Source organism: Macrobrachium rosenbergii, chromosome 55 (genome assembly GCF_040412425.1).
Source record: "Macrobrachium rosenbergii isolate ZJJX-2024 chromosome 55, ASM4041242v1, whole genome shotgun sequence".
Taxonomy (NCBI): domain Eukaryota; kingdom Metazoa; phylum Arthropoda; class Malacostraca; order Decapoda; family Palaemonidae; genus Macrobrachium; species Macrobrachium rosenbergii.
In genome coordinates, this window is record NC_089795.1 from 86,314,230 (window position 1) to 86,342,128 (window position 27,899).

The window sequence follows — 27,899 nt, forward strand, 5'->3', positions numbered from 1 at the left end:
GGTTAATTCAACTGTTGAAGGCGTAGTTAATTCAACCGTTAAAAAGGAAGGTTAATTTAACGGTTGAAGGTGTGGTTAATTCAACCGTTGAAGGCATAGTTAATTCAACCGTTGAAGGCGTAGTTAATTCAACTGTTAAAATGGATGTTAATTTAACCGTTGAAGGCATGGTTAATTCAACCGTTCAAAGAGATGTTAATTCAACCGTTGTAGGCGTACTTCATTCAACTGTTGAAGGCGTAGTTAATTCAACCGTTGAAGGCGTAGTTAATTCAACTGTTAAAATGGATGGTTAATTCAACCGTCAAAGGCATAGTTAATTCAACTGTTACTTAAAAGGGAGGTTAATTTAACAGTTGAAGGCGTGGTTAATTCAACCGTCAAAGGCGTGGTTAATTTAATCGTTGAAGGTATGGTTAATTTAACCGTTGAAGGCATATGCCCATGAACTGTGTATAATACACGAAATTAAACCTGGATGCGGCAGACCACGACGTTTGTGATGCCACTTCCTCAGTGAATAGAGACTTTGATTTTGGATATTTTTTTTTATCGTGATAAGCAAGTATTAATAGCAGTCGAGGAAAAATTGTACCTGGAAAGTTTTCTCATTTTGCAATATTTGGAAGATAATTTTGAGTTCAGGTATAAAAGTACGCACTCTTTGTAATTATAAACTTTGCTTTTAAAAATAAATCTATACTGCAACCAACATTTCTGTGTAAAGTGACCTGTTCATGCTCTCTTGTTCTTTTGCCTCGTATATCTCTATTACTCTATATTTTCACTGGAAGAATGTGTCTAACAATGTACTACATTTACTTCCAGCTCACTTCGTATTTCTTAGATTAAAATGATCAATTTAAAGGTCATGGAACGCGCTCATTCTCTCTCTGTGTGTTCTACCCAACAGAACTGACAGAGTCCCTAGACCTAAGCTTCCAGAAGTGGGACGAAGTGACTCTCTTCAGCTGTGACGGCGCATTGGAACAACTCCAAAGAATACTCACAACTTTTAACCATCTGGAGAGTCCCAGAATCATTGTGGTTCTCTGTTCTTTGGTAAAGACCAAGGACTTATTTCAAAAGGTTAGTTCCCCCTCCACTTGGTTAAAATGAAACCTGTTATTGGTCACGTGAATACCGCTTCAAGGTTGGTAGGACTGTGACATTCCGCTTAGATTCTTCCCCGTATAGGAGGGAAGCGCTATCAGTGAACCTCATGGGGTGCACTGTAGGCATTATTGAAGGTTCTTTGCAGCGTCCCTTCGGCCCCTAGCTGCAACCCCTTTCATTCGCTTTACTGTACCTCCATTCAAATTATCTTTCTTCCATCTTGCTATGAACCCTCTCCTAACAATTATTTCATAGAGCAACTGCGAGGTTTTCCTCCAGTTACACCTTTCAAACCTACTTACTCTCAATTTCCTTTCCAGCGCTGAATGACCTCATAGCTCCCAGTGCTTGGTCTTTGGCCTAAACTCTATATTCCATTCCATTCCGCTCAGATTTTCTTGTTTCTCAATTGTTTAAATTCATATGGTTAAAAATCACGAGACTTCTTTTTTCCAGTTTTTAGTAAATGTGGGCTTAAGTCATTACTTTCAAGGAAAATTATATTTGTAAATAACCATAGTCTCTGAATGGAAGAGATTACCATTCTCCTTTTCCAACTGACATTTAAAAAAACGATATTTTCAAAATATCGTCCAGCGACTATCGTTAGTTTCTGAATCATTTGCTGATGAGGACAAATAAATAACTAGCTTCCAAAACAGTAGCCTAATAATTCTAAAAACGTTTTCTTTTTGTCTAATGCTACAAAAATGATTATAGTTTCTTCTAATAATTCACCAGGCATTTATTTTATTTCTAGAGTAGTTTAAAGTGGTAGAAAATTATAGCTTTTTTTGTGTCAAATCTTTGAGCCCATTATTGATTGCTTTATAGCCATATACATTGTTTAATTCAGATTCGTGAAGAATATCTAGAGTCAGCCGTAACTTGGTGGCTCGTTGTACTGCAAACGGACACTTCGAGTGATATTTTGGCTAAAATTAGGGAAGGGACCAAGGTAAATATAAAAAAATACACACACACACACACGCACACTCATGCATGCCAAAATTACCATTGTTATCCATTGATGTACAATGACAACCAAGCTTATTCAAGGTGAAACTTCAAAGATCATGATATATATAATACACACACACACACACACACACACACACATATATATATATATATATATATATATATATATATATATATATATATATATATATATATATATATATCTATAATAAAGACAGATATTCTTCCTGTGGTACTACTAACGACTATAATGTGAAATGAACACAATAAATCTCTGTTGAAAAAAAAAAAAAAATTAAAAATGTAACAGAATTATAAGACACGTCCTTATATAAGAAAATCCTAACAACTTACCGTTACTTGGTACATTTACAATTTCACAGGTAACATTTGCTGTAAGGAACGATACTGAAGACAACATGTATCTGTTGAAGACATCTTACATCAACATCACCAACTCGGTGGAGTGAGTACTTACGAATTTTTCTTTTTCACAGAGGCTTATGGGTACTCTAGCCTTTCAGGCTTATTCTTTATGAGTGGGATTGAATCTTAACTAATGATAATACCTGTGATAATATCACGATGTCACTTGAAACGAACTCAGTAATTTGGATTTTAAAGCAAGTACGATATTCGTTAAGCCTGTCTGATGATGTCACTGAATCACTTCAGTGGTTGAAACATCTAATGACTGAACATGACAAGTGAGACAATAAATAAATTTTGGAACTCGTATAGACTGCTGTTTATCAGCCTTTGAATTACATAAAGAAATAAAATCACGGAAGGTAAATGGCATCAGTATCTAGATCTATGTTCAGATAATTGTCTAAAATTAGCTGAATAAACCATTAAGAAAAATTCCTGTCAATGCAAATACGTGTGTTAACTACACTGCATCAGTGGCAACGAGAAGCTGTTACGGGTTTTAAATCTGAGCATTTGGAAAACCGTTAAAATTCAAAAGATGCAACATTTCCATCAAAATAAAGATTCGACGGTATGCAAGTAACGATAAATGCATGCTTAAGTCTAGGCCTATACGCAGACACGCATGCATTTACAGCGAATGTGCGGCACCATCAGTTTACACTCAGCATATCAAAATAAGCTACTCTTTTATAAGGTGCGTTATTATAGATGATGGAAGCTCCCTAGTGAAAGTAATCTTGATCTTAATGGCATATAGCACTACAAGTAAAATCTCAAAGCCAATTTTACATTATACCTGAGCGAGATAAACATGACTACAGTAAATTCCAAGTGCCAAAATCTTTAACAAAATGCTATAAATAGACCAAAGTCTACCAAAACAAGGCAATAAAAATAAAGATATTTCAGAGTGAAACATAAAGCAAGAGACGTGGTATGTTACTGAAATCGGTTGAACTCTGCTGATCACTTTAGAGTTTGTGTAAACTCTCTACTTGAAGTGAAGGTAAAGAATCGTACAGTAAGAATATAATGGGTGCTTACCTTTAAAGGCCAAACCTCAGCAAATGTCTCATGTGGAATCTGAGACCGGTGGAGAATAAAGGGCATTTGCTTACGATATAAAACCTGAAAACAGAGAAACGTTATCATGAGAACTTCTTTGCAGATGAATGAAACTAAGGATAACAAGGAACAGACAGAATATAAATTGAGGGAAATCTCTGAAAGAAATCATAACTGTAACTCACAACAAAGACAGGTAAGTGACCAAGCCAGAATTTCAAAGAATAACTGGATCGTCGCAATTTCAAGGGGTACATTCATCCAGTTACCAAAATCTTTCTTTTCTCTGCTTCCAAAGTTTGAATCAGTTAGTGTCAATGGCAGAATAATGGTGAATGCAGCATTTTTCAAGTATGGAGCGTGAATAATATCCTTGTTTCTTCTTCGTGATTATCAACTCGAACTTGTGGTATGCTTGTGTGCTAACATTTAATTTTTATTTTGGCTTATTTTTCGTATAGATATATGTTATTTAAAAAAGCTTTAGAATGGAAATAGTAAAGCTAAATGAACTTATTTATACTTCTACTACCACTGTCCTTTCCAGTGGGAGTTCTGGTGACTGTAAAATGCACTTTTCTTATGATCCTTTTCCAAATTTCATCCAGCTCAATTGTACAGTATTTTATTTTGTTCCTTTCAGTCTTCAGGATATTGGCTGGTGGGCCTGGAACAAGACCTCTGGAGCAAAGATCTCGCTGAGGGCTCCTCTTTACCGTCCGATCAAAGATACATACCGTGACTTTGGGGGAAGGAAGCTGAAAGCCACAGTGATTGAGAATTGGCCCTATTGGGTTTTGAGATACCCGGGAGATGGACGAGTTGAACCAACCTCAGGAATAGACTACAACGTGCTTAGTACTCTCGGGAAGAAGTTTAATTTCACGTAAGTGCGCATTTCTTGCTTAAATTGAGAATATCTGCCTCGCTGAAGAAAATTAAGTTCCTGATAAAGTTTTTGAAAACGCTACACCAATTTCTAAGATTACCAAGGCCCCAAAATATGGGATAGCCAGGTTTCTACAGATTCTTGGCAGTGTGGACTGAAACTCGCTGATGAATATGGATTTTCTTAAAACTTACTGTATGCTTATATTTTATCTTTAGTGTTGCGTTATGGCTCGGGAATCACGAATTTCCAAACCATATCTATAAGAATGTGTTGCTGTTAAGTTCTAAGTGGCAGGGAAATGGCGGGATACTTAACAAAGCAGGCTATTGTGATTATACCCAAGGAAATATGATATCTGACATATAAAAAGTCAACTTCTTATCCGTATTGTAAAGTTACAAAGATACTGATCTCCGAACGCTTTCGAACTACGCGACATATAGAAAACGTCAAAAGTACTCCATCGAAAATGGGACATTTTAAGCTTAACTATTACAAACTTGAATGCGCAACTATACGAAGACAATAAGCAACAGACACCATTGAATAAGCCGAATTACCTTCAAATTGAAAGCAAGAACTTCGTTTGACCAATTTAAGTAGTTATTGAATCTTATCACTGCAATAATTTATGAAAGGCAATATTTAATGAAAGGGCTGGATAGTCCCACAAAAGCCAGGATAAATATACTTTAAAAAATTACTGCTTTACTCCCCAGCACCAGCGAGTCGCTCAGACAATCAGCATACAGAATTCAAATCCCCACAAACTGAGCTCATCTTGCTGAGTATTGGTTATTATGGTGGTATGCCGATCCTAGAGTCTTTGCCTCAGCCCAAGTGAACCTTTTTGGCATTACTGAGCAAGCAACTTTATGTCCATAACAGTAACTTGCAAGGACATGTTATCAAGGTTTTAGTATTTTCCACTTACATACTGAAACACAGTTTTGAGTTCCTGAGAGGCATCTCCACATTTTTACGATAACTTGAAGCCACTGAATTCCCTTGTACTGAATGTCTGTCTTAGGCATACCAAAAAAGTCAAGATATATTAAGTTATATTTCGAAAGTAACAGGGGTTTTATGTTATTGATAACCCTGTCAGTCTTCTAATATGAAAATTTTTTATTTTGTTCCATCCAACATGGGAAACTTAGAGATGTGATTAATTCTTGCTACAAATTCTCCTGTGCCAGTTTCTTTGTTGTTCAGTATACTTTATATACATATGTACGCACTGCATGGTTCTTTCTTTTGAAGCTTTGAAGTATCTTTGACGCCCGATAAACTATGGGGTGGCGTCCTGAAGGATGGGAGAGTAACCGGGATGGTTGGAGCAGTTCATCGCTTTGAAGTTCACCTGGCTATCAATGAATTGACGATCACAGGTAAGACAGGTAAGACCAGACTGACTGGAAACCACAATAAGTATTAGACAGTCTGTATTTTTATACAAAAGTGTATACAATGCCAATAAAGAGTGGAATAGAATACAATATACAATTTTGACCGAAGGCCAAGCGCTGGGACCTATAAGGTCATTCAGCGATGAAAGGAAAATTGGGAGTATGAGGTTACAAAGTTGTAACAGGAGGAAAACCTCACAGTTGCACTGTGAAACAATTGTTAGAAGAGGGTGGAAAGTAAGATGGAAGAAGAATATGAAAGGAGGTACCGTTTAAGTAATGAAAGGGGTTGTAGCTAGGGGCCAGCAGGATGCTGCAAAGAACCTTAAGTACCAGTGAAGTGAAATTATAACCTTCATGACACTGCATGATAAAATTGTCATTAAATGCTTAGATAAACTGCTAATCATTTCAGTAATTCTCTTATTAACTACACATTTGATTTCAGCTCCCAGAGAGAAAGCAGTGGATTTTACAATCCCTTATTTCTTGGAGTCCACAACAGTCATATCCCCAGCGCCTACCAAAATTCTCAGCCCAAAGTCTGTATTAGAGCCATTTAAAGCCGAGGTTGGTTAATGGCATGTGGTTCCTTGTTGCGAACAAAATTTTTCTCTTAGAACATAAAAAATCAGAAAGAAACTTTACCAGTCTGAATGAACAAACTGTAGTGGTTTGGACATAAAGAGTTTTGTCTTTTCTGTAAAAAATACAAATACAAAATTCCTGTGAATGCACAAACTAAGTTTGTAAATGCACAAGCAATAACAATTTCCCTGTCTCTCTCCGTAATTGACCATCTGCTCTTCTCCAGGTTTGGCTTCTGCTCTCCTTGCTTACTCTGGCTATGGGACCAACTGTGAAACTCTTTATATGGATGAGGAAATATTTCCTGAATGAGAATACAGAGAAGGACCTTTCCCTTAATGACCTAACCTTCGGCATGTTCAAGCCAATGGTCGTACAGGGTTGCATGATCCTGCCACTGACCTGGTGTCTCAGATGCATTTTCGTCAGCTGGTTTGTCTTCAACACCTACGTCTTTGGTTAGTTGTCGCTAGAAGAGATATGACTTTTCATTTTTATTGTTTACTAATCTGATATAAGTGAGTGCCCTCATTAATTTTATGACATCTAGATTTCATCATTAATAGGTTTTTTTATAGAAGCTTAGTGGGATGAATTCTCTACTTCATTGCTCTAGAAGAAATTAAGAGAGAATGAGTCTGGATAAAAGCTTGGCATCTTATTCTAATGAGACTAACATACCCACTTTTCTTGAGAGAGTTATGTGTATCAGTGAAGACATAAAACTGGGAGAAGCCATTACACTTAGGCAGTGAACTGGAACAGCATGTAAAGCTGAAACTAAGTGTAACCGATTATAACCTTGCTCAGATTGTATGTGCATAATTGCTGATAAGTTTGGTACAGTTAAGTACAATATGGACTTAACTGTAAAGTACAGTATAGTATGTACTTTACAGTTTACTTTACTACCAAAACTGCTATTATTTTACTTATATTCTTCCTAAGGGTGCTTATAAAAAGCATGATCATGAGCTGTCACACTTTTTTAGAAATTAGAATTTGCTACTGGCCACAAATTGTTGTTGGAAAAAATTCGAAATCTTCGCGGAATTTAATATTTTTTACTAACTTTTCCAAGTCATAAATCGTTCCGTAAGGGTGTCTAAGAGCCCTGCACACAAAGCAGAGGCCATTTGAAAGCCACTGGTGCAGAAGGAGAACAAGTCTCCTCTTTCTGCGTCTGTCTTAGCAATTGCTGATATCCTTGTTTCTCTAAGAATAACAGAGAACAACAAGAACCATATGTATACTACGGATCAAGATCGAAACTGTAGACTTGTTTGTTGAAAAGGGTGATGACAAAGGGCACCAACCCCAAAACCTCATTGGAAATAAGGAAGCCTACCCCAGCACTCTTGAAAGAAATATCTCAATCTTCAATTCAACCACAAGAATGAGACCCAGCCCTAAGATATCTAATGAAACATGCATATGAGCTCTTGGAATGAACTTTCTTCCAGGACCTGAAATACTGCCTTCCTTTTTGCCTTTGTATCAGCCAGCTGAATCACAATTTAAAAGAATCAGTATTATCAACTTTCCAAAATAAAATTAACGCAGTACAGTATGTGCAAAACTTTTCTTTGCACACACAAGAGAGACATGATGGTGCTTACAAAACTAAAGCAAACCATATCAAACCAGTCACTTTACAGGTTGTTCATGAGCAGCAGAGACAAGGGACAGGCCACTGTGCTGTTGCATATTGCGTAGACCAAACAAATACATAATTATGATCTGTGTCCAAGTCCCCTCTCCAGTCAAGCTAGGACCTTGAGGAACCAAGCAATGGCTGGTTATGACTCAGTAGGTACAGCTATGGGTCCCTCAAACCTGTCAATCCTAGATCACAGGGACAGTGATTCTGTGTTGACACCAAAATTTATCTTGCCCATAATCACATACATTTTCTTAAGAATCTTGTGATTCATAGTAGTCCTGCTTATATTATGTTTATAGTATGTGCTGTGTTTACAAAGGCAGTGTATCACAGGTGAAAGATGAAAGGGAATATCCATTTATGCTTCCTACAGTCCACATCATTTCACTTTTTCATTCCAGCTTTATACTCAGGCGTCTTGACATCAGTATTGTCAGTGCCATCTTATGAGAAACCAATTGACTCTTTATACGACCTCTTGGATGCTATTAGGCATCGAGGGACAAAGATGCTTACTGTGTGCGGATCCAACAATGAATACCTTTTCAGTGTGAGTAGCAACAAGGTGTTTTCATTTCTCTGACAAAAGACGTCCATTTTTTCTGACAGTTTGCTATACAAAGAATATTTGTTTTTTCCTATATTACCCAAGTAAGGAACAAATCCTTCCTAATTTTCATAAGCTGCTCTAATTTGTTTTGATTTCTGCTTTTGAAATTATGTAATACTGTATCTGTGAAGTGTAACTGAATTCATTTACATGTCAATATTCTTTTAAGGTTGTGGCTAGGATGATCATAAAACTTAATATGAGGTTGCAGATAAAAGTTTATGAAATGTGAAGTGCAGTCTTGTAGTCTACTAGTGATAGTCATTACAGTATGATATATAATTATGAAGGAATTAATTCACTGTAGCAATATCATCCTTAGAAATAAAATAGTATGCTGTAAATGTATGGTGCAATGCAGAGTTGCACCAGCAGATTTGAGATTTAGTTTTTATTGTAATTAATTAGAAGTTATTAATTTGTAAACTTCCAAGCCATTTTCTCTCTATATTGCAAAGTGCATGCAGTCATAAATTTGTAGCTTTACTTATCTTTATAAATATATTTTAATTCACTTCCCTCAGATGACGACACAAAAAGTCTATGTTGACATTTGGGCACTATTTGACTACAGCATTGGTTGTGTCAAGTCTTGGGATGAAGGTGTAGATAAGGTGAGAGGCTGAGTCTTTGGCAAGGTTTTCAGGAGGAAAATATATAAACATAATCCATGAAACAGGTAAGAATGACAAAAATTGCAGAAAGATTGACTGATATAAAATGTCACTAAATTTTAGACCAGTAAACCAATGCTATAGAATACTGGTGCAAAAACAGGTAGCTTTTGTGCTTTCTTGGCTTTTTCATCCGGTTGTCAGTTTATGCTGTAATATGTATTCTTCTTCTTAAAAATATTCAACAGTTCAACCTTTCCCAAAGACTGGTGGTCATTTTAATCTTAATAACCACTATTAATGGAGTCATAGTAACTGTGGTGATCTTTCATTTTCTGAGACACTGAATGTATATAAACCTTCCTTTGGTACATTATCTCAGCCCACCACTCGGTCATTTTCCTTCAAGAACTGGAAGAATTTTGTCATTGCTCATAATAATTCTAATGAATGAGAAGCAAGGCTTTGTTAACCAAATACTTCTACATACTATTTGATTTGATGATAATCTTCAAACTTCAAAATGACCCGATGTTTTTTACTTAGGACTCATTTTGTGTCAGTGAATGACTGGCATCTTGTTTCCCTTTGGAACAGTGTGTAACAATATTTTATTAGTGTCTTTTTAATGATTTTAATACTGTACTTTAAAATGAAGGATATAATAAAATCTAATTGTTTTCTGTTTGGAATCCTGCAAAATCAGGTCATTACAGGAAATTATGCATACATCAACAGCCACATGGGAGGGCAAGTGCGTGCCAATCTGCGAGGAAAACGAAAGTTCCACTTTGCTAAAAATGAATATAATGCCCATGGATATGCCATTGCCTGTCCCAATGGTTCTCCTTACAGGGAAGCCTTTGATGATGTGTAAGTTAAATTAAGTGTTTTTTGCGTCACTGTGTTCTTAAAGACACTATACTAGTCACATGGTTACTCCTGAAACATATGAACGATACTTGCCTTTCTTATAATACTATTGAGCACATCATACCTGTCAAAATTAATGCAGTTACATTTTGTATTTAATGGTTTATGATTTAAATGCGGCATAACTGTTGTTATCATTGATGTTTACAGATTAATTTGGTTGATGTCAACTGGACTAATACAAAAATTCTCCAATGATGAGCTTTTGAAAGCTCAGAGGCCTGATGTCATCGATAGTGAGAGCCCTGAGCCTTTCACAGTGTTGCAGCTGCAAGCTGGTTTCTATCTGCTTATAGCAGGGTGGATGATCGCAACTGGAATGTTCATTGTGGAAAAGCTCTTTCATAAAATAGTTCAAAAGAAATGAACAGAGAGAGAGAGAGAGAGAGAGAGAGAGAGAGAGAGAGAGAGAGAGAGAGAGAGAGAGAGAGAGAGAGAGAATAGGATACAAACACTATGCGGTATTTACTTATAGCCTGTACTGCTTATGTGCTGTTATATAAAATATCAGAATGTATTATTTCATAGTATATACAATACACATGATCAGGAAATGTGACAGCCTAGTCACATTTCTAAGTTCACATAAAGGTGTGATCACACTGGGGTAAAACATGTCATAAATACATGTTGCCAATTTATCCCACACACATCACAAACAGGTGTAATATAAGTCAACAGCTTATTGGTATTTCTAACACATCGTACACTTATGTAGCATTTTCCAAAGGTTCATTCGCCACTGACGATCGTGGACTTGTTTTCTATCAGTTTTTGATATGCATGAAAAAAGTTGCAGATGTTTGTTTATTTTATGTTTTGCTTTAGTGTGGACATGCACTAAGGCTTGCATCACGGATTTACTCTTCACTGAAAAGTGGAAATTAGAGCATGATAGTCTAAGAAATTGGACAACTAGGTGGGAGCACACCTAAGGAAATGGATGAAAACTATAATATGGCAATTTCAGCTGGGGGCTGAAAGGAAGCTGCAAAACATTTACTATTGTCTACAGTGTGCACAATGTACTTGGTACACTAGGCTAAATAAAGCTCCTTTATATGTGATAGCTTTTGTCTGTATTTAGGCCGCCCTGCAAGTTCAACTTTTTAACTGTTCTCTGTTTCACTTGATAAATAACTTTGGTACCTTAACCACATTCTCCTTACAGTATATAGAACCACACAGTACAGTACATTATATCACTTGTCCAAGACACAGCAATTCAAAAAATGTCTCTCTCAAAACTGTGCTTGTTGCTCATCATTAACTTCTGACAGCAAAGTGTGATGCATAATGAAAAATACATTTCAATATACCTTTTACTGATGATGTGGTAAAAAGGTTATTTGAAATGGTGTGGTATGTAATCACTTTATACTAGTGACAACTAACATTTAATGGCTTTCTTGAAATATTTTGTTTTCTAACATATATTTGTATTATTTACTTCTACAAGTCATTTCAAGGTTGATTCAGATAAGTTTGCTGGTTTTGGACATAAGCACAGTGACAGCTTGTAGACTTCTAGCTGCATTGTTAACTCAGATTTAAGGTGTCCTCATTGATTCTCTTTATGAAAATTGCAATGATAGCTACACAACACCAAAAATAACCAACACATCATGGGATTAATTTGCCACATTGTTTTGTTTCATTTCTTGCTGTTGTTTGCACCTTCATCTAAGATATATGTGGTTTGTGATAATCATAAAAGAGAATTGTATATCCAGTATGGTACAAGACTATGATACAGTAGGGGTTTCATTTTTGACCCCTTTACTTGGAAACTTACTCCGTTGTCAACCTTATAATGATCTGGGTATTATTCTTTTGCAATTCAGTAATGGTGACAGCTAAACTCTCCCAATATATGAAATTTCTGATACTCATGTATTGATACAGGTATTCCAAGTCAAATTAGCAAATGAAATACCAAAATTTCAGAGCAGGCTATAATGAAATTTTAGTTCTAATTCAATTGTATTGACAGTAATTTTTCTTTTAAGAACTTAAACAAGAGATGAAGAACCCTAGTCATAAATCTGTATTTCAGTGACTAATCAGGTAATAAAGTTAATTCTAATGTTCAATAACAGCCAGCACTCTATCACAGAGAAGCTGAAATAATTTTATCTTACTGATGAGTGGACTTCATATGCATTGCACCATTAAAGGCAAATAGGCCACTGTTCAGCATATTTAAAACAGTATGGAATTTTTCTTTTCAAAGTGATTCAGTCCAGCATGTTAAGGTAATGGTGATTACTGTACAGTGTAGAGAAATGATGAATCTTTATAGCATCAAATGGCCTGAGGTTATGTAAAGTATTAAAAAGTTGTTTACCAAAAACACAGAGTTGGCCTTTCCATACTCTCATAAGGCTTGTCCAAGGGACTTACTCTTTGGTGAGAAATGAAAATCAGAGCAAGTCAATACTGTACTGAGGAAGTTGGACAGCTGAGTGGGAAGATAACAAATTGAACAAAATGGAAGTAAAAGGCAGGAAACAATGCAGTGGGGGACTTAAGGTCGCTACAAAGAACCTTTTGTATTGTGACACATGCTCAGTGACAACCAGTGTAAGTTAATGGTTTATGTGGACTATACTTTCTATAAATGCCACATTTCACTGATTCCTGAGAATATTCTACCCAGTTGAAGCAGTAGCACTAATTTGTTCTCACCATTCTCAGTAAATGAAGTTAACTTTAGGTAAAAGGGATTTGTATCTACAGTGTGTGAAAAGCAAATGTTAAGAAAATGACAAATTTTATTGATAATTTTCCCTTTACAAAAGTCTAGGATTGATCAGTGAACAAGCTCACGGCAAAAAAAAAAAAACCTGGCAAGCAAACAAGGGGAAGCTTTTACTTTTGTAAAGATAGAGCTGTGTGCTTATCTCCACAATAACCTAATGCTTCATACATAAAACGAGTGACGTAAGGAAAGTCAAACATACAGTATTACTGTGCGTTATTAACACAACATTGAGCAACATGTAAATATCATAACCACACAAAGTGCATTTTCATTAGTGGAATATAAAAATAAATTAAAATTTGTAGGAAACTACCTAACATAAAACTACAATAATGAATAATTAACTTTTTCCAACTGTGTAATCTCATTAGCAACTAATTTTTTATCATAACTGTGCATGACACACATTCTACATGACTGGTAAACAGTTGTTTCATTGTCTTTTGGTTTAGAAAGTGTTTGTCTCTTAATTCATGTTTGTGGCTGTCCTTGCAAATCTCACGGCATTTCTCATTTGATCATTTAATATCTTTTCAGAAGTTATATGAATATTCCAACACAACTCGAGATCATTTATAAACGTAATTAAAATCTGCATGGCGCTGAGTAGTTAAATATCTCTGAAGACTGACCTTATTGGCTAAAATTGAACTGAATTTTTGCAAAATATCATGATATAAATACCTGGTCACACACTCCTCTATTAAAAATACCATACTTCTGCCATGAGGAAATGCATCCAAGATTCGTGTAAGTTTATGACTACAAAATCCAACACTGATCTTTACCAAGACTACAGTTTCAGACTCATCACACATTTTCTGATGCAACCTTCTCTTTTAAATACAGTAAGACCTGTCAGTTGGGTGACTTACATGAAAGGCACTTTCTCTAGTTCAATACTGTAGTAAACTGTAAAAAGGACAAGATTTACAATGGCAAACAAGACATCCAGGGGAGATAGATCAAAGAAAATGAAAAGAAGGGACTTTATTTATAAACATCTGTTCACAAAAATTATTCAGTTCTTGGGAAACTGCTACTAGTCTTTTCAGCCAAATGGTCTTGTCTAAAGGGCTTAAGGTAAGTGATAAAGCTAGCGGCATTTAGAAAGGAGATAAAACCAGTGTGACAGACTGCTACAGTGGTAATGCCTTAACACAATTCCCATCCCTTGCTCTCAAGTGATATCTGTTTACAGCACTCAGAAAGAGCCATCCTACACTGATGTTTTCAAATCATTTACCTAACAATGATACCTTAAAAATTTTCACATCATTGGACAAACAGGATATTTACAGAATGTTCCCAATGTCAGGTACCAAATTCAAATATTTCCATTTAACTCATTTATCAGCTTATCTATTATAACCAGTTACAAAGATGAAAACTGTGACAAGCAGGGCTAAGATAACAACTTAAGACTGCCAAGCACAAACTGCACAGAATAACAAACAAACCTAAGGACATTTGGTACAAGTGTAGTCAATATGTTAGTGCTATATCAAACTACGACTACCTTGTATACTGAAGGATCATTGCATCAGTATCAAGAAGCCTTCCAGCAGTGCATATTGCTAATAGAGTACACTACAGAATTTATAGCATGCTTTTGCCATCACAACAGAATGGTATTGAGGTCATTTCATAAATAATTTTGTTATTAAAGTCAGTAGGCATGACTGACTTCATCTACCAACAAAATGCAATGGCAACAGTCAACAATGAGTTCTGGGTTAACCTTTCTAATCTGGTTAGAATCCCCAATGCTGCTAAATAAACATTAAAGAATCTAGCTTTCTCTGTGCTTACTGAAAAGGAATGATTTTTCTCATAATTATTATATACCTAATGCAGCTACCTTAATCACCACCACAGGATTGTTCCAATGGGTGCTCTATTTACTGCTGATGATCACTGACAAATGAACTAGTAAAAAGCTTTGCTCATTATTCCTAGGCATCAGTAATCACTGCCATTCAACTACATTCCTGGGAAGTAAAAGGCATTGCAAAGGTGGAGGAGGATATTAGGTCGATACGTGAAACATGAAACCACTGATACCATTTCCCAGCTTCTCCCAGTGTCACACTCCTCCATTAAGTAAGAGGGCTGAAGGGAGTTTATCGTGATTAGAATACTGAAATCAAATACTTTACCGTTTTAAAAACAAAACATTTTAAAACTAGTTTTTATATAAAGCCCCATTATTCACAAACTAACCTTATTCCATGAAAAGTGGACCCAGTCAGAATGACCCTAAGAGTTGAAAGAAAGGTTCTCCCATGCATGACTAGCCCACAGTCCACTGTCTGCCTACATCTTCTCTCATCCATTCAAATTCTCATCAGGAACAGCAAAGGAAAAGGAGGGGGCACTAAAGGTTATGACTAATGGGTTTGAATTAAAACTTATTTGAAAACCGTTTCCTATACAAAAACCCATTAATTGTAATTTGCCTGAATTGTAGTTTAGGAGGATGAAGCAAAAGAGCCTCTGAAGAGAGAAGAAAATTCCGATACAAGGAGTCCATTTCCTGTTGTTGGCGGACAGCAGAGCCAACGACGAGGTCTGAAATCTAAGGTGCAATGGAAGACATATCAGCAGATGGTGCATGCACCAAACACCTGCGCATATGGGCAGGTATTCCATGGACAACATGCCCCCTGGTAAGGTTATCCAGCAGAGGAGAGGAGAGCACTTGAACCACAAAGGTGATGCTTCTGAGCTGGGTGAGGGCCACCTGAGAGGCCACTAAGAGCAACCAAGAAACTGTGGAAGTAACACAGGAGAAAAGTCTTGAGAGAGCTTGATTTTGGGGACTCAAAAAAAATGATGGATGTCAGAAAGAAGGCAGGAAAGACACTCCTGGATGTATGACTTAAGTGACCCCAATCTGCAAAGAACTCTACAGCTAACAGTATAGTAGCCCAAAATCAACTGGTGAAGCCGATACGGTCGCCATCAAGAAGTGACTTAAAGGTTCCTGAATGTCTGAGGAACTGCATGAGCCAAATGGCGAACAACCACAAAAAGTTCTGCTGCTGTTAAGAGTCCATTCGTCTACAGGCAACCTGAAGATACATATGTGCTAAGAATGTTGAGCTATAAAACTGGAGATACTAGCCAGTATGCAAAGTAAATTACAAAGGAACTCATGAATATCAAAAGAGAAATAGGGCATTCATATGGACATGGTGGCTATCTGACAAGAATGACACCAACTTAAGCAGAAAGGCATGCAAAGAAAAATCTAAACAAACCCTTACACTCTAAATATTAAGGGGAAGGGAAATAAATACACAAACTTTCCAGAAAATGTAAGTGAAAGAGCAAATAACAGAGATATATATAAGAAAGCACAAAAAACAGGTTAGGACTCTGTGCCCACTTTAAATAAACTGCAAACCTCTGATGGGGCTGCAAAGAAGAAAGTTATGTTGTAGGTAGTGAGCAGACTAATGACTGGGCATGAGGGTGTAAATGTTTCTTCTAAGATGGTGGCAACTGGGTTCAATTGACATAAAATGAGGCTAATTATGATTAATGGGTCTCAATATAATGAAGGATAGCAAGTTTTTGAGCAAGAGTTGAAAACTATGAAGCTGACAGAGGTGTCAATGATATTTACAGCGGCTAGGTTTAAGGCACAGGATGATTTTCAGTGTCAAAGAAGCACTATAAGATTAAAATCTAAGGGCTATATCCTATTTTGGAGCAACCACAACACACATCACACAGTACGAACAGTATCATGTTATGTCAGTCTTTGGGGATAAGGGCGTAATGAAACATCTTCACAATAAGCATGATAAGTAACAGTTAAATCATGGAAGAGAACACCATATTTCTGAAAAAAAAAATAAGGAATCTTTTTGCCAGAGGAATTTGTTTGAGGGATGCAAGACAGCCACATAAAACTGAAACTATTAATCGAAATGCTCGGCGGGGTCTTATCACAATCTAGACAATGTATACTTGTCATATGCATTTTAAAATAAATAACGTAAATCAATCAGGTTCTATGAATATAAAACTTACAAATATCTTGAACTATTATGCAATGATAAGTAGTACTATGGGAGCAATACATATATATAGATGAGGCAATAATTGCATCAATAAAAAATCAATAATACTTTATATCTTTACAATATTAACAGTTTTTACAAATGTATGTAAAGTACAGTACTATGTTAGGTTCGCAAAACATGCACACAAGGCTGCTAAGGTTACTTTCAATAGTGGAATCCTTAAAACATGCACACAAAACTGCTAAGTTAATTTTCAATGGATGAACCTACTGTCAATGATGAGTGTACAGTCTTCAAGGAGTAGTGATGACAAATGGCATATCGAAAAAAGTACATTTTTCCGCAAATGTTTGACAATTAGGTTGAAATAACTTGCAAAAAACAAAATATACTTGAGAAATGTACTGTACTTCTTTCAACCTGAATGCTTTAGCCTTAGTTTCTTAATTCCAAAATCAGATCGAAAGTCTGCTTTGATAAAAACAAACTTTTTCTACTGTTTCATATTAATCCTAATTTTTGGCACACCTCATTATAAACATAAGATCGATACTGTAATTTAATTCAGAAATAAATTATAAAAGTAAAAACTAAATTAAGGTATCAATTCAGCGTTGGCCCTAAGCAAACAAATTACCACTCGTAACGATTCTCTATTCTTTTTCCAAACAATTTCAATCAAGCATAGATGGTAAAATTATGTAAGGACTCTGAAGCAAAGAGTAATATTGTTCACAGGCTAAAAATACTTTCTTGTGTATGGTGGCAAAGCATGAAAGATTCAAATGGGTTATACTTTTTGTAACATTATATGGTTGGTTCTTAATTTTTGACGCAGCAGTAACAAATTTTCGCTGCAAGAGACATGTACTCGTATGCTGAAAGATTCTAAACATTCAGAAAAGGTGAAAGACCAGGGATTATTCAGATGAGTGCAAGCTTCCGTTATTACGATGAAGATACAGGAATATTCTGAGGAAGTAATAATGGCCAAATTTTTAACACAATCAAACCAGTTTTGATACAAAGTATACGTCTAACTAGAACTTCAAAATAAAATGCACACAAATCATTGAAGGGTACAGCTTTTGGATGTTTGATGATTAAAAAACTCCAACTTAAAAATCTAGATCTCCACAAGTAGTTTCCTTTGGTTGCTGTAAATTTTTTCTCTGAACCCTGCCACAGCACATGTTTTGCATTAAATGCTGTACCTTCCTTGATGCAACAAATATACAAGCTTCTTGATATCTTACTCTACTGTACAATGACTAAGGTGGTTATTCCTGTGTTTAAGAAATACTTTATAGTGAAACATTAATGGAGTCAACTTCAGTCCTGCAAGACTTGTTGACAACAATGACTAAGGTTCTCCAGTTGAAAGTGGAATTACACAAAATTGCACTAAAATCTTTGGTTACTCTATACAGTCCTTAGTCAGCGAGATACTGACCGATCTATGTCCTCATCCATCCATGCCTCAAAAAGTGCTCGGAACTCTTGAATAAAGTTGTATTGCTGAAATGGACAAACAAAGGATTTGTCACATTTTCATGAAACAGTTTAAGCAAACCAGAGTCATATTTTTAGACTTGGCTGACTGCATGGAAATTAAAAGTACTGTAGGTGAAAGTTGAACTCGGGTGGCCAAGGCAAGAGAGAGAGAAAAGGAAACAAAGGAAAAACCAAAGATGGAATGTGCACCAACAGGCACGCTGTAGGACCTTCCCCATTAATTGGGAGGAAACTCCATACTAACTCACACAAGAACAACGGTCTTGCAGATTATGTAGATTTACCTCCTAAGGTTTCAGATTTTGTTAATGAAGCAAAATGACAAATTCCAGAAAAAATTTTACAGAGTATACTGTACTGTACAAGATAAAACTGGTATTTGCAAATTGTTTTCAAGCATATATGGGATACATAATGAAGGCACATAACATTTGGTAACTGCGTATTCATATAGCAGATGAACTGTAATCTTAAGGACGGTTTGAGTGTTATGTAATGGAATATGTCACATGCCAGAGTTTGCAATTAACAGAGTCCTAATTATCAATAATTATTAATCATGGGCAACTTCAAAATATAATACACATAGAGCCCTTTACTTGAATGTTTGAAAAATCTCAATTTTTCACTGACAGCCAATACAAAAAACCCATTAACTACGTATACAGCACCTGATGTCCTGTGAATAAAAATCTGTCTGGATACTAGCTGGTATTAAGCACTACAAATCGGCATTAGATGAGAGAGGAATCGTTAACTAAGTACATACCTTTACAGTTTGAACTGCCCTTGCTCCCCTGAGATCCCTTATGTGACAAATGGTTTGATCTGGCGTTAAGGAATTGTTGAAATATTGGAGAAGACAGGATGCAATGACACAAGCTCGGCCAAGGCCACCAATACAGCTGAAGAGAGATGAAGCATTTACTGTACGTAGCTACTCAATGTACTCGATAATACTAATGGGATCAGCTATTGAAAAATGGGTCTGTTCTGTAGAATAAAAAAGAAATATGTAGGGAGGAGCAGGGTTTTAGTTATACTGTACTGTTAACATCGTATCATAAATATTCGGTACGATATTTTCCTACCAAAGCACAGGCTAAAAGAACAAAATCAATATTAAAATACAGCCAAACACCAAATATTAAAATCTACTTGAATACCACAGTTGTTATATCAGCTCGGATACTTTCCTCCTCCCTACTTCAGAAACAAAGTTTTGTGTGAATTAAATTAATTCTTATCTTTTGGGAATACATTCCTATTAAAATCTGCACACCAGTTTTCCTAGTTCTGTAGGACAACAAAGGACTGGCACTAAGTGAAGTTTAGCACTAAGTGAAGTTTATGCTTAGATACAGGAAATCTCATGAACAGTGAATGTGAAATTATGACAATTCATGTCATGTAATTTATGAATTTAAAGGTAATAACAATAAATAATGAGCATATAAAATATTCAATTTTGCTACATAATTTGAATGATTTAGCATGCTTGGATACATACTGTATAAAGTGGTACAAAATTCAATGCAACTTACTGAATTAAGATTTTTCGCTTGGCCTCCAAAGCTTGCCGTACTAAATCGATAATATCTACGACAGTTTCAACAGGTGGCGCTGTTCCGTCTAAAAACGGGAAGTGGTGGACTGTCAAACCTCTCATTTCGTATTCATTCATTAAGTTTGGAACTCTGTACTTTCTCAGTTCCCCTTTCGTCATCAGCATTACAACATCTGTGATGCCAAAATATTCAATTTTGTCTGAAAGGAGAAAAGCATCATGTACTGTACCATTTATTATGGATATAAAACAAAGGAAGGTATCAACTTATAAAGCACCCACATTTATGCATTTGACTAAAATGGAGACAAAGTACAGTATCAGTCTTGTTACATAAAATTATCCAAAACAGTTCTCTGGTTAAAAGAGATTTCCTGATGATTGTGACACCCTGTCACCAGGTTAGGGGCAATTGCCACAGGAAGCAATGTTACAGTCAATTTATCTTCTAGGTTAAATATCCATTTCACACGTTATAGAACTGTGATACTGATTCCCAACTACAGCAATGAGAATCATTACTTATTTATTACAAGGATAAGTTATTTCAATTCTGGTGTAATGGTCACAGCTGCAATTGTACAAAATCAATAAATCACAAGTATCTGTCTTATAATATTGTAACATATAAAAGGCACAATATAATGAGCAAGACAGTTCAGTGATTAAGCAGAAAGCAAGATATGCGCATGTAATTACAACTCAAAAACAACAATTTTACTATTACTGGATGGTAAGACAGCAATTACAGACTATAAAATCATTCTCTTCTAATTCAGATAATTAGAGATTTATCATGTGTGTAGATAAGTCTGCTTCTAAGAATTATAATTTCTACCTACTTACAGAATGCCATGACAAAGCAAAGATACTCATGATAATTTGAATTTTTTACACATATACATGCCAGAACTCTGAAATGGCTGCAATTAGATGAAAAAATTGAAATCTTATCCTTACTACATCCAAATCCTTGGGGTCAGCCCTGCGAGAGCAAAATTAATTAGCTCAGTGTTCTGGTTAAACTAATGTACTGTACTTAATATATGGGCCACCTTCAGTGAAGGCTGGTCTGGCTGTTGAAACGCAGTAACACAATAGTCAACTACAGCAGCATCAGTCGCAGGTGAGTAAGGGGGAAAGGGGCTCACCTAATCACTCACCTATCAGTGCCACTTATTCCCTCAACACAAAGACAAATGTGATGTTACTTAAAGGAGGGAATGAGATAAAAGGCTTCACATTTGTACATCTAACAAAAATGAATGCTGTCTTGAATTTGCAATTTCTTTCTACATCGGTACAAATACTCATCTATCATATGGAGATTCACTCCCTAAATGACTTGTGCTGTTCTTCCCGCCTTGAAATGTCAGCTTTCCATCACTTATGTGAACAGATGACTATGAGGGAACTCAATACAGCACACAATTGATGCATATGTATGGAAAAACTAGTTTTGAGCTATAAAAATTCAATCTGTTATCTTACAACTTCATCAATCATATGTGTGACTCCTGTATGCTTGAGTATGCCTGTAGAATCAAGGAGATAACTTGGGGATTAAGATTAATGGACCAAGAGCCTGATAATTCAAGAGGGTTTTTCATAACAGGAATAAACTCATAGTGCAAAGCAAGGAGCTTGCATCTGGCAAGTCTCCTATGGTTTAGCATTGAAACACACCATTTACAAAGTGTAGAAACTAGTAATCCCAAAAGTCAATGTTGCTAGGTTTTACCATGAATGGCTGAATGAAGATGGAGTTACGAAGAAGATGAAAAATGCTCAGTGTCTTCCATCACAGGTAACAATTGGCCTGCCACAACTATTGGTCCCAGCAAGTACAAATCCAAGCATTTGTGAAGGGTATCTTTAGTAAAAAGTAGCAAGGGTGGATTGGCACCAATAGATACCTGTACAGTAAACCCCCTCATGATTCATGGACTCACCTTGCTCAGAACATATCTAGCCATTATTCACGGTTCGCCCATTTGCGGTATTTTTCACTGAAAATATTCACTGATTACTGTATTTTCATAGAATTTTCATGAATAAATGCACTTTTTGTGATAAAACTACAGTATTAAAATACTCAGGTATATGCATTTTTACAGGGTTTTTCAGTGTTTAGACTAGCAAAGTGTTTTTAGAGGGTTTTAAGTATTTGCAGATTTTAGCTATTTGCTAGATCCCCGACCTGTACTCAAATTAAAGGGCAAAACCAGCAAGAAGTCAAGATGGTGCTGATTTCATGGACCAGCAATTTTGCCTGCTCTGTTTCATCTACTGATAAGTTAGTGCAGGCTTTCATGATTACTTACCATTGCCGGTGAGAAATTGCATTCTTCACACACTGCTTGCTTTTCTGCCCTGTAAAGATTACGCAGTGCTGAACTGCCCTCACTGGACAAACCACTGGTCTGTCTTGTTACTTGTGACAAGACAGGAATAAGATGACAAAGGGTACTTGTCATCTGCATATCTCCTACATCCTGGCTACTTGTCATTTGCATATTTTCTATGGAGTAAGGTATAAAACAACAGTCACACCATTACTCAATCTAGCGTGTGTGGCTTTAAGGCCTCATAGTGCATGTATCTTGGTGATGCAGACACTAACATAAAGACTGTTTTCAATGTGACCTCTAGCAATGATACCTCTTGAACCAGATCATACTGAGGCTTTATTAGATTGAAACTGTTCCCAAGGAGCATCCTTTTCAAAGAGCTGGATGAGCTTTTTCAATTCCACTAACTGAAAAATACCTGCCAGAGGGGGAACACAAAACCCATGATATATGAGACAGAATAACTTGAATGGTTCAAAGAAAAATGAAATCTGTGATCACTGGAATAGAGGACCTGACTGGACGTATGCCCATTATTACACCAACAACAAAATCAGCGTCACTTAACCTAGTAGAGGTTGTTGGCTGAGAATTTACAGTAGCCAGCAATGGCTGTGGGTACCATGGGACATAAACCTGGCACAATGTACTAAAATTCAGGCTGCACAATTAACAAGCAAGAGTTGTGAGACTGAAGGTGATTAGTGTGAGAATTTTCCTCCACCTACATCCAAATCATGTAACCACTATCTCTTCCCTTAATACCCTCAACATCAATTAGCGAATCAGTGCACAACAATCACATTCAGGCAAATGGACTACTTATAGTCACATGCAAGCTTGCCTGGCTAAGCAAAAGTAATTAGAACAGTGCTTCCTACCCAAATTATGTGCTTCATCTTTGCTCTAAATATTGAATCCTTCACATAGTACACTGTTTTATGCACACTTTTGTGATTTTGTGAAATTATATTTATTTAACTTCTGCAGAGAAAAAATGGTGAGTTAAAAGTGTGGTTTGATTATGTACGAAGTGGACAAGAGAGGGATTCCTGCACAGCTTCAAAAATAAATTTTCACTTTAGAGAAAACTTACCTAGGTCTCTGGCAAGGTTCTGCCAAATATTTCTAAAACGACATCCGGGCAAACCACTGAGAGCTACGCTTTGAGGACAATCCATGAACGACATATTAAGCCTGTGAAAAAAATAACCAACATGAATAGGAAATGTAAATAAAAGAAGAGAATTATTTTTGAAATATATCATATGCTGCACAGTTTGTTCACGACATACTGACCTTCCTACACTTTTACTTGTGCTACTTTATAACTTTGTAACAGTACGGACACAATAGTATATAAACAGTATATTTGCATTAATGGATAATTCATCCTAATTTCTGGCTTAGTGAGTTATATAAATTTAGGCCATACGACTACTTGTCCTAGGATGTACAGTATAGTGAAGAATGAATTCTGAAAAATTAGGGTTTGTGTCACTTTAATCATCAGCTACTTCTCTCACAGTTCCCTAAACTTTGCTGGAGCTCCCAGTTACAAGTAAAAAGGTCAAAATAATTCACATATATGCTTCTGGGTGCAATATTTCCCTGAAGATATGCTGAATACACAAAATTTCAAGAACAGTTAAACTGGACTGTAGTTACATTTTGCCAATTTTACTACATTAGTTAATGTAAACATTAGCATAGCCTATAAGTATTCCATTTTCATTGTGAGGCATCTCCATACTGTATGCATAACAAATCCTTCCCAACATCAAAGTAAATATTAAAAATTTAAAGTTGAAAACAAAAACATAGAAATAAAAATACAGTAAATAAGAAAATTAATATGAAAAATATAAAACAATACTGGTACATGAAACATATATTTGGACATTCATAAAATAGATGAAAAGAGGGTATGATAAAAAAAAATACAAACATTAGTCAATCCAGTAGTGACAAAAAACATCTGTTCTTAACGTAGGAAGTGAGCATGAGATCGATCACATCCCATTTTGGCTACTTCTTGGACTACCCAACTATCACTTAGTATGGGTTAAAGAAACAATTCTGACTTAGCAATTAGTAGAGAAAAATAATGGAATGGTAAATCAATACAGTGATGTATATCTTGTACAAACACCTGACAATCTTCCCCAAATCAAGGAAACTTCTGTACACGGCACCAAGCTTACCCATCCTCTATACATACAGAATGTATCTATGGTAAACCATTCAACACTTACAGTACTTTGTATCAAGACCTACCAATCAATCTTCAATGGCTGTGTTGGTGGGGCAGCTGCCGAAAGCCCTGGCTCCTCTTCATCTGATGAATCAAACATAATGCTGTCCAGGAACTGAAAATGAATAAAATCTTCTTTACTGTACGTTATTTACAATGAAATGTTAAGGCAAAAATATATGATACTGCTCAACCATGCCCATTCTTACATTTGGTTTGCTTTACAAAAAAAGGGCGCTAACCTATGACCAATGTGCCAGATCTTAAATAATACGATACTGACTATCAATATCTATCAGTTTTGGTGGAAACCAAACAGTTTATGCAACTTTCTTACACCATATAGGCCTACAGTTAGTGAAATATTTCAAGGATAACTCTTGTGAACATGGCACCTCAATTATTCAACAAGCTGTCGCAAAAATTAAAAAGACTTTAATATAAAAAGTTTTAAATGATGAAATTATATACACAGGCCTAAACTAGCAACTGAAAAATGTATGAAACAAGAGTTAAAGTTATTCATGAACTATCAATTTCAACAGTTAAGCATAAAGGGGTTCACTAGGCCTAGATAAACACAATAAGATGGATGATGGAATGAGTCTAGTCTATGTAACCATCTGAAAAGGAAAAAGTAAGCCTGAGGACATGATTCATTCTTAGTAAAGATTTTACTTTTAAAATAATCTAAAGACTGGCCTATGACTAACTAGGCCAGACTAGCCAGTGACACGAAAGACAGTCCTTGAACTGATGTCTACCTGACTATAAAAGTAATGAGTCTAATTGCCTAACAACTTTATGTTGCTACAAAATGTGGAGTTCTGTTAGGCTTAGTAGTCCTGCGTCAAGTCTGGTACGAGCATAAACCAAACTTGATGATGAACAATGATGCTTAGGATATCCTTAACAATCTGTGATACAGTAACCAACATGGGTAGAACTACAGAACAGCTCTGCATGGGGTATTACCTTGGAAATTGAGTTTTCCTATAGTATTTTGGCTGTTTATCAAGAATTTACTGTTATTTTTTGTTGGTCAACTGTAATTAAGCTCTTTTTTTGTTGGTCAACTGTAATTAAACTCAGAAGTTGTATGCTGGCCTTCCTGGAATGCTATCCCGCATGCACAGTGTTATGGGGGAACTTTTGGTAAAACGAGGAGTTTCCTTCACCAGGGGGTCCCGGGGGCGGGAGGCCCCAGTCTAAGTAACACGTCCTACTAGGCTAGGTTAGGTTAGTATAGTTCTGTTTATAATAGGTTCCCTTAGCCAATCCCTTCTTGAACATATGGCTCCCATTGGCTATGCCATGCATATGCACGGAACCATTCCAGGGTGGCCATCATAACAATAACATATCCATTCTCTCTCCCTGTGTTTTACCCCATCCAATACCCTGTTCCCAAAGGATCCCCGATACAGATGTGAGGTTAATAATAATGACCGACAATAAACAACCCAGCCTCCTTCATCTGCAACACTAAAAGTATAGGACAAATCAATTTCCAAGGTAATAGGCCAGTCCATGTGGAGTTACCCTGTAGTTTCACCTGTAGGTCTATAGGAAAGCAAGGCATAAATATATTAGCCGAGTCCTGGATTAGCCCAGCCACTGATAGCCTATTGAAGTAGGCTTGGGCCTGGTTAGTTTACAGCTTAGTGTATGTTCCCCTCCATATTCCTACTGCAGTGACATGGGAAAACTTATTATATCAGAACATAGTTTTAAATATAATTCGGTATTTCTAAGTATTAGCTCCGCACGGACCACATGGAACAGTTCCACGAATACGAGAGACATAGGGCGCCATATGTTCAAGAAGGGATTGGCTAAGGAAACCTATTGTAAAAGGAACCATACTAACCTAATGTACCCTAACCTAACCTAACCTAGTAGGCCGTGTTACTTAGCCGGGGGGCTACGACCCCCTGGTGAAGGAAATGACACTTTTTACCAAAAGTTCCTCTATAACACTGCATGCGTAATGGCAGAAATATAATCAGTTCTGAAGTTAATTACTGGTTAATTACAGTCGAGCGGCAAAAAAATAACGGTAAATTCTCGATAAGCAACCAAAATAGGCTCCGATAGAAAAGGTCAATTTTAAAGGAAATACCCTACGCCGAGCTAATACTTAGTTCTACCTCATATAAGAACATAGTTTTAAATATAATTCATGAGGAAAGGACAAACAATGACTACTTTTAAAGGCCCTATGACTATAAATATTGGCCCAGGCTTAAATCAGGCTAACCTGGAGGTCACTGACTCGATCGTACACCGGTTATTTAACCAAGGAATAACGACCCCTAAAGCTAATTTAAACCGGTCCATACATAAAAAACACCTTGAATGAAACATCTTTAATATTCTAGAGTGCTTTTACTCACAGAAGATCAGTACTAACAATCAATAGGCGTTATTACGACTCTGTAAATACACTAACGAGTAGGCGACCGGAGACGTATCGAACGAGCCCTCAAAACCAACTTGTTTGACACTTCGCGGAACCGTTCACTGTGACCTCTCCACTAAAGATAGGTCATCAACGTGACCTCCTGGGTTATTTTCTATTTAATGTGACCTGTTTTCCAGTCGATGTGACCCATTTTCTGCTTTAAAATTTAGCATTACGGTACACGTTTCTGTGTATTATTTTTGAACCAAGATGACGGGCTTTTATTTTGTGTTATATTTATTTATTCTCTGCCAGTTCGTAAAATTTGACAGTATGGTTCACATTTCACTATTTTGAACCAAGATGACTGGCTTTTATTTTATGTGTTGTATTTATCTTCTGCATTGAAAGCCAGTTCGTAAAATGATCTAAGTCCTTCTCTAACTTAAAATTTAACAATGTGGTTCATATTTCACTATTTAGAATTAAGATAAGTTTTTTATTTTATGTTATTTTTATATATGAAAACCAGTTCTTAAAATGATCTGGCTATCTTCAACTTTAAAATTTAGCATTGCGGTTCATATTTCAGTATTTTCCTTTTGAGCCTAGATAACAGGCTAAGCCAGTTCTTGATGTGATCGCACAGGTTCTTTGCTACTTTAAAATTAACCTTAAGGTTTTCAAGTCAGTATTTTCTTTTT

At 36.2% G+C, this 27,899-nt stretch overlaps 2 protein-coding genes across 5 annotated transcripts; one reads left to right on the forward strand and one right to left on the reverse strand.

Moving 5' to 3' along the window:
- The first annotated feature begins 2,486 nt into the window (after positions 1-2,486).
- On the forward strand, positions 2,487-11,902 carry LOC136835578 (glutamate receptor-like). Of its 2 annotated transcripts, none has more exons than XM_067099267.1 (9): positions 2,487-2,563; positions 4,241-4,483; positions 5,753-5,880; positions 6,347-6,468; positions 6,713-6,944; positions 8,551-8,699; positions 9,284-9,373; positions 10,080-10,246; positions 10,457-11,902. In XM_067099267.1, exons 1-9 carry the CDS (start codon positions 2,517-2,519, stop codon positions 10,671-10,673), a joined length of 1,395 nt encoding a protein of 464 aa, XP_066955368.1. In that variant the 5' UTR covers positions 2,487-2,516; the 3' UTR covers positions 10,674-11,902. The 2 variants fall into 2 exon arrangements, with proteins under 2 accessions (XP_066955368.1, XP_066955367.1); XM_067099266.1 differs by having other exon boundaries at positions 2,499-2,563; positions 5,753-5,889.
- Positions 11,903-13,062: 1,160 nt separating this feature from the next.
- LOC136835588 (cyclin-dependent kinase inhibitor 3-like) lies at positions 13,063-27,438 on the reverse strand. 3 transcript variants are annotated; one of them, XM_067099293.1, is made up of 6 exons: positions 27,188-27,438; positions 24,815-24,906; positions 23,634-23,734; positions 20,164-20,386; positions 19,389-19,524; positions 13,063-18,622 (listed from the first exon to the last, which is right to left on the reverse strand). In XM_067099293.1, exons 2-6 carry the CDS (start codon positions 24,889-24,891, stop codon positions 18,542-18,544), a joined length of 618 nt encoding a protein of 205 aa, XP_066955394.1. In that variant the 5' UTR covers positions 24,892-24,906; positions 27,188-27,438; the 3' UTR covers positions 13,063-18,541. The 3 variants fall into 3 exon arrangements, with proteins under 3 accessions (XP_066955394.1, XP_066955395.1, XP_066955396.1); XM_067099294.1 differs by having other exon boundaries at positions 27,205-27,334; XM_067099295.1 differs by lacking the exon at positions 27,188-27,438 and adding an exon at positions 27,052-27,071.
- Between the last annotated feature and the right edge of the window lie 461 nt (positions 27,439-27,899).

Coding starts and splice junctions, on each gene's coding strand:
- LOC136835588 (XM_067099293.1), bottom strand. CDS start 24,891: ATGTTTGATTCATCAGATGAAGAGGAGCCAGGGCTTTCGGCAGCTGCC. Junction 23,735..24,814: donor CAGCCATTGAAGATTGATTG/GTAGGTCTTGAT, acceptor TTTTTTTCACAG/GCTTAATATGTCGTTCATGG. Junction 19,525..20,163: donor AAGCGAAAAATCTTAATTCA/GTAAGTTGCATT, acceptor ATCTCTCTTCAG/CTGTATTGGTGGCCTTGGCC.
- LOC136835578 (XM_067099266.1), top strand. CDS start 2,517: ATGTATCTGTTGAAGACATCTTACATCAACATCACCAACTCGGTGGA. Junction 5,890..6,346: donor GACGATCACAGGTAAGACAG/GTAAGACCAGAC, acceptor ATTTGATTTCAG/CTCCCAGAGAGAAAGCAGTG. Junction 9,374..10,079: donor GGGATGAAGGTGTAGATAAG/GTGAGAGGCTGA, acceptor CTGCAAAATCAG/GTCATTACAGGAAATTATGC.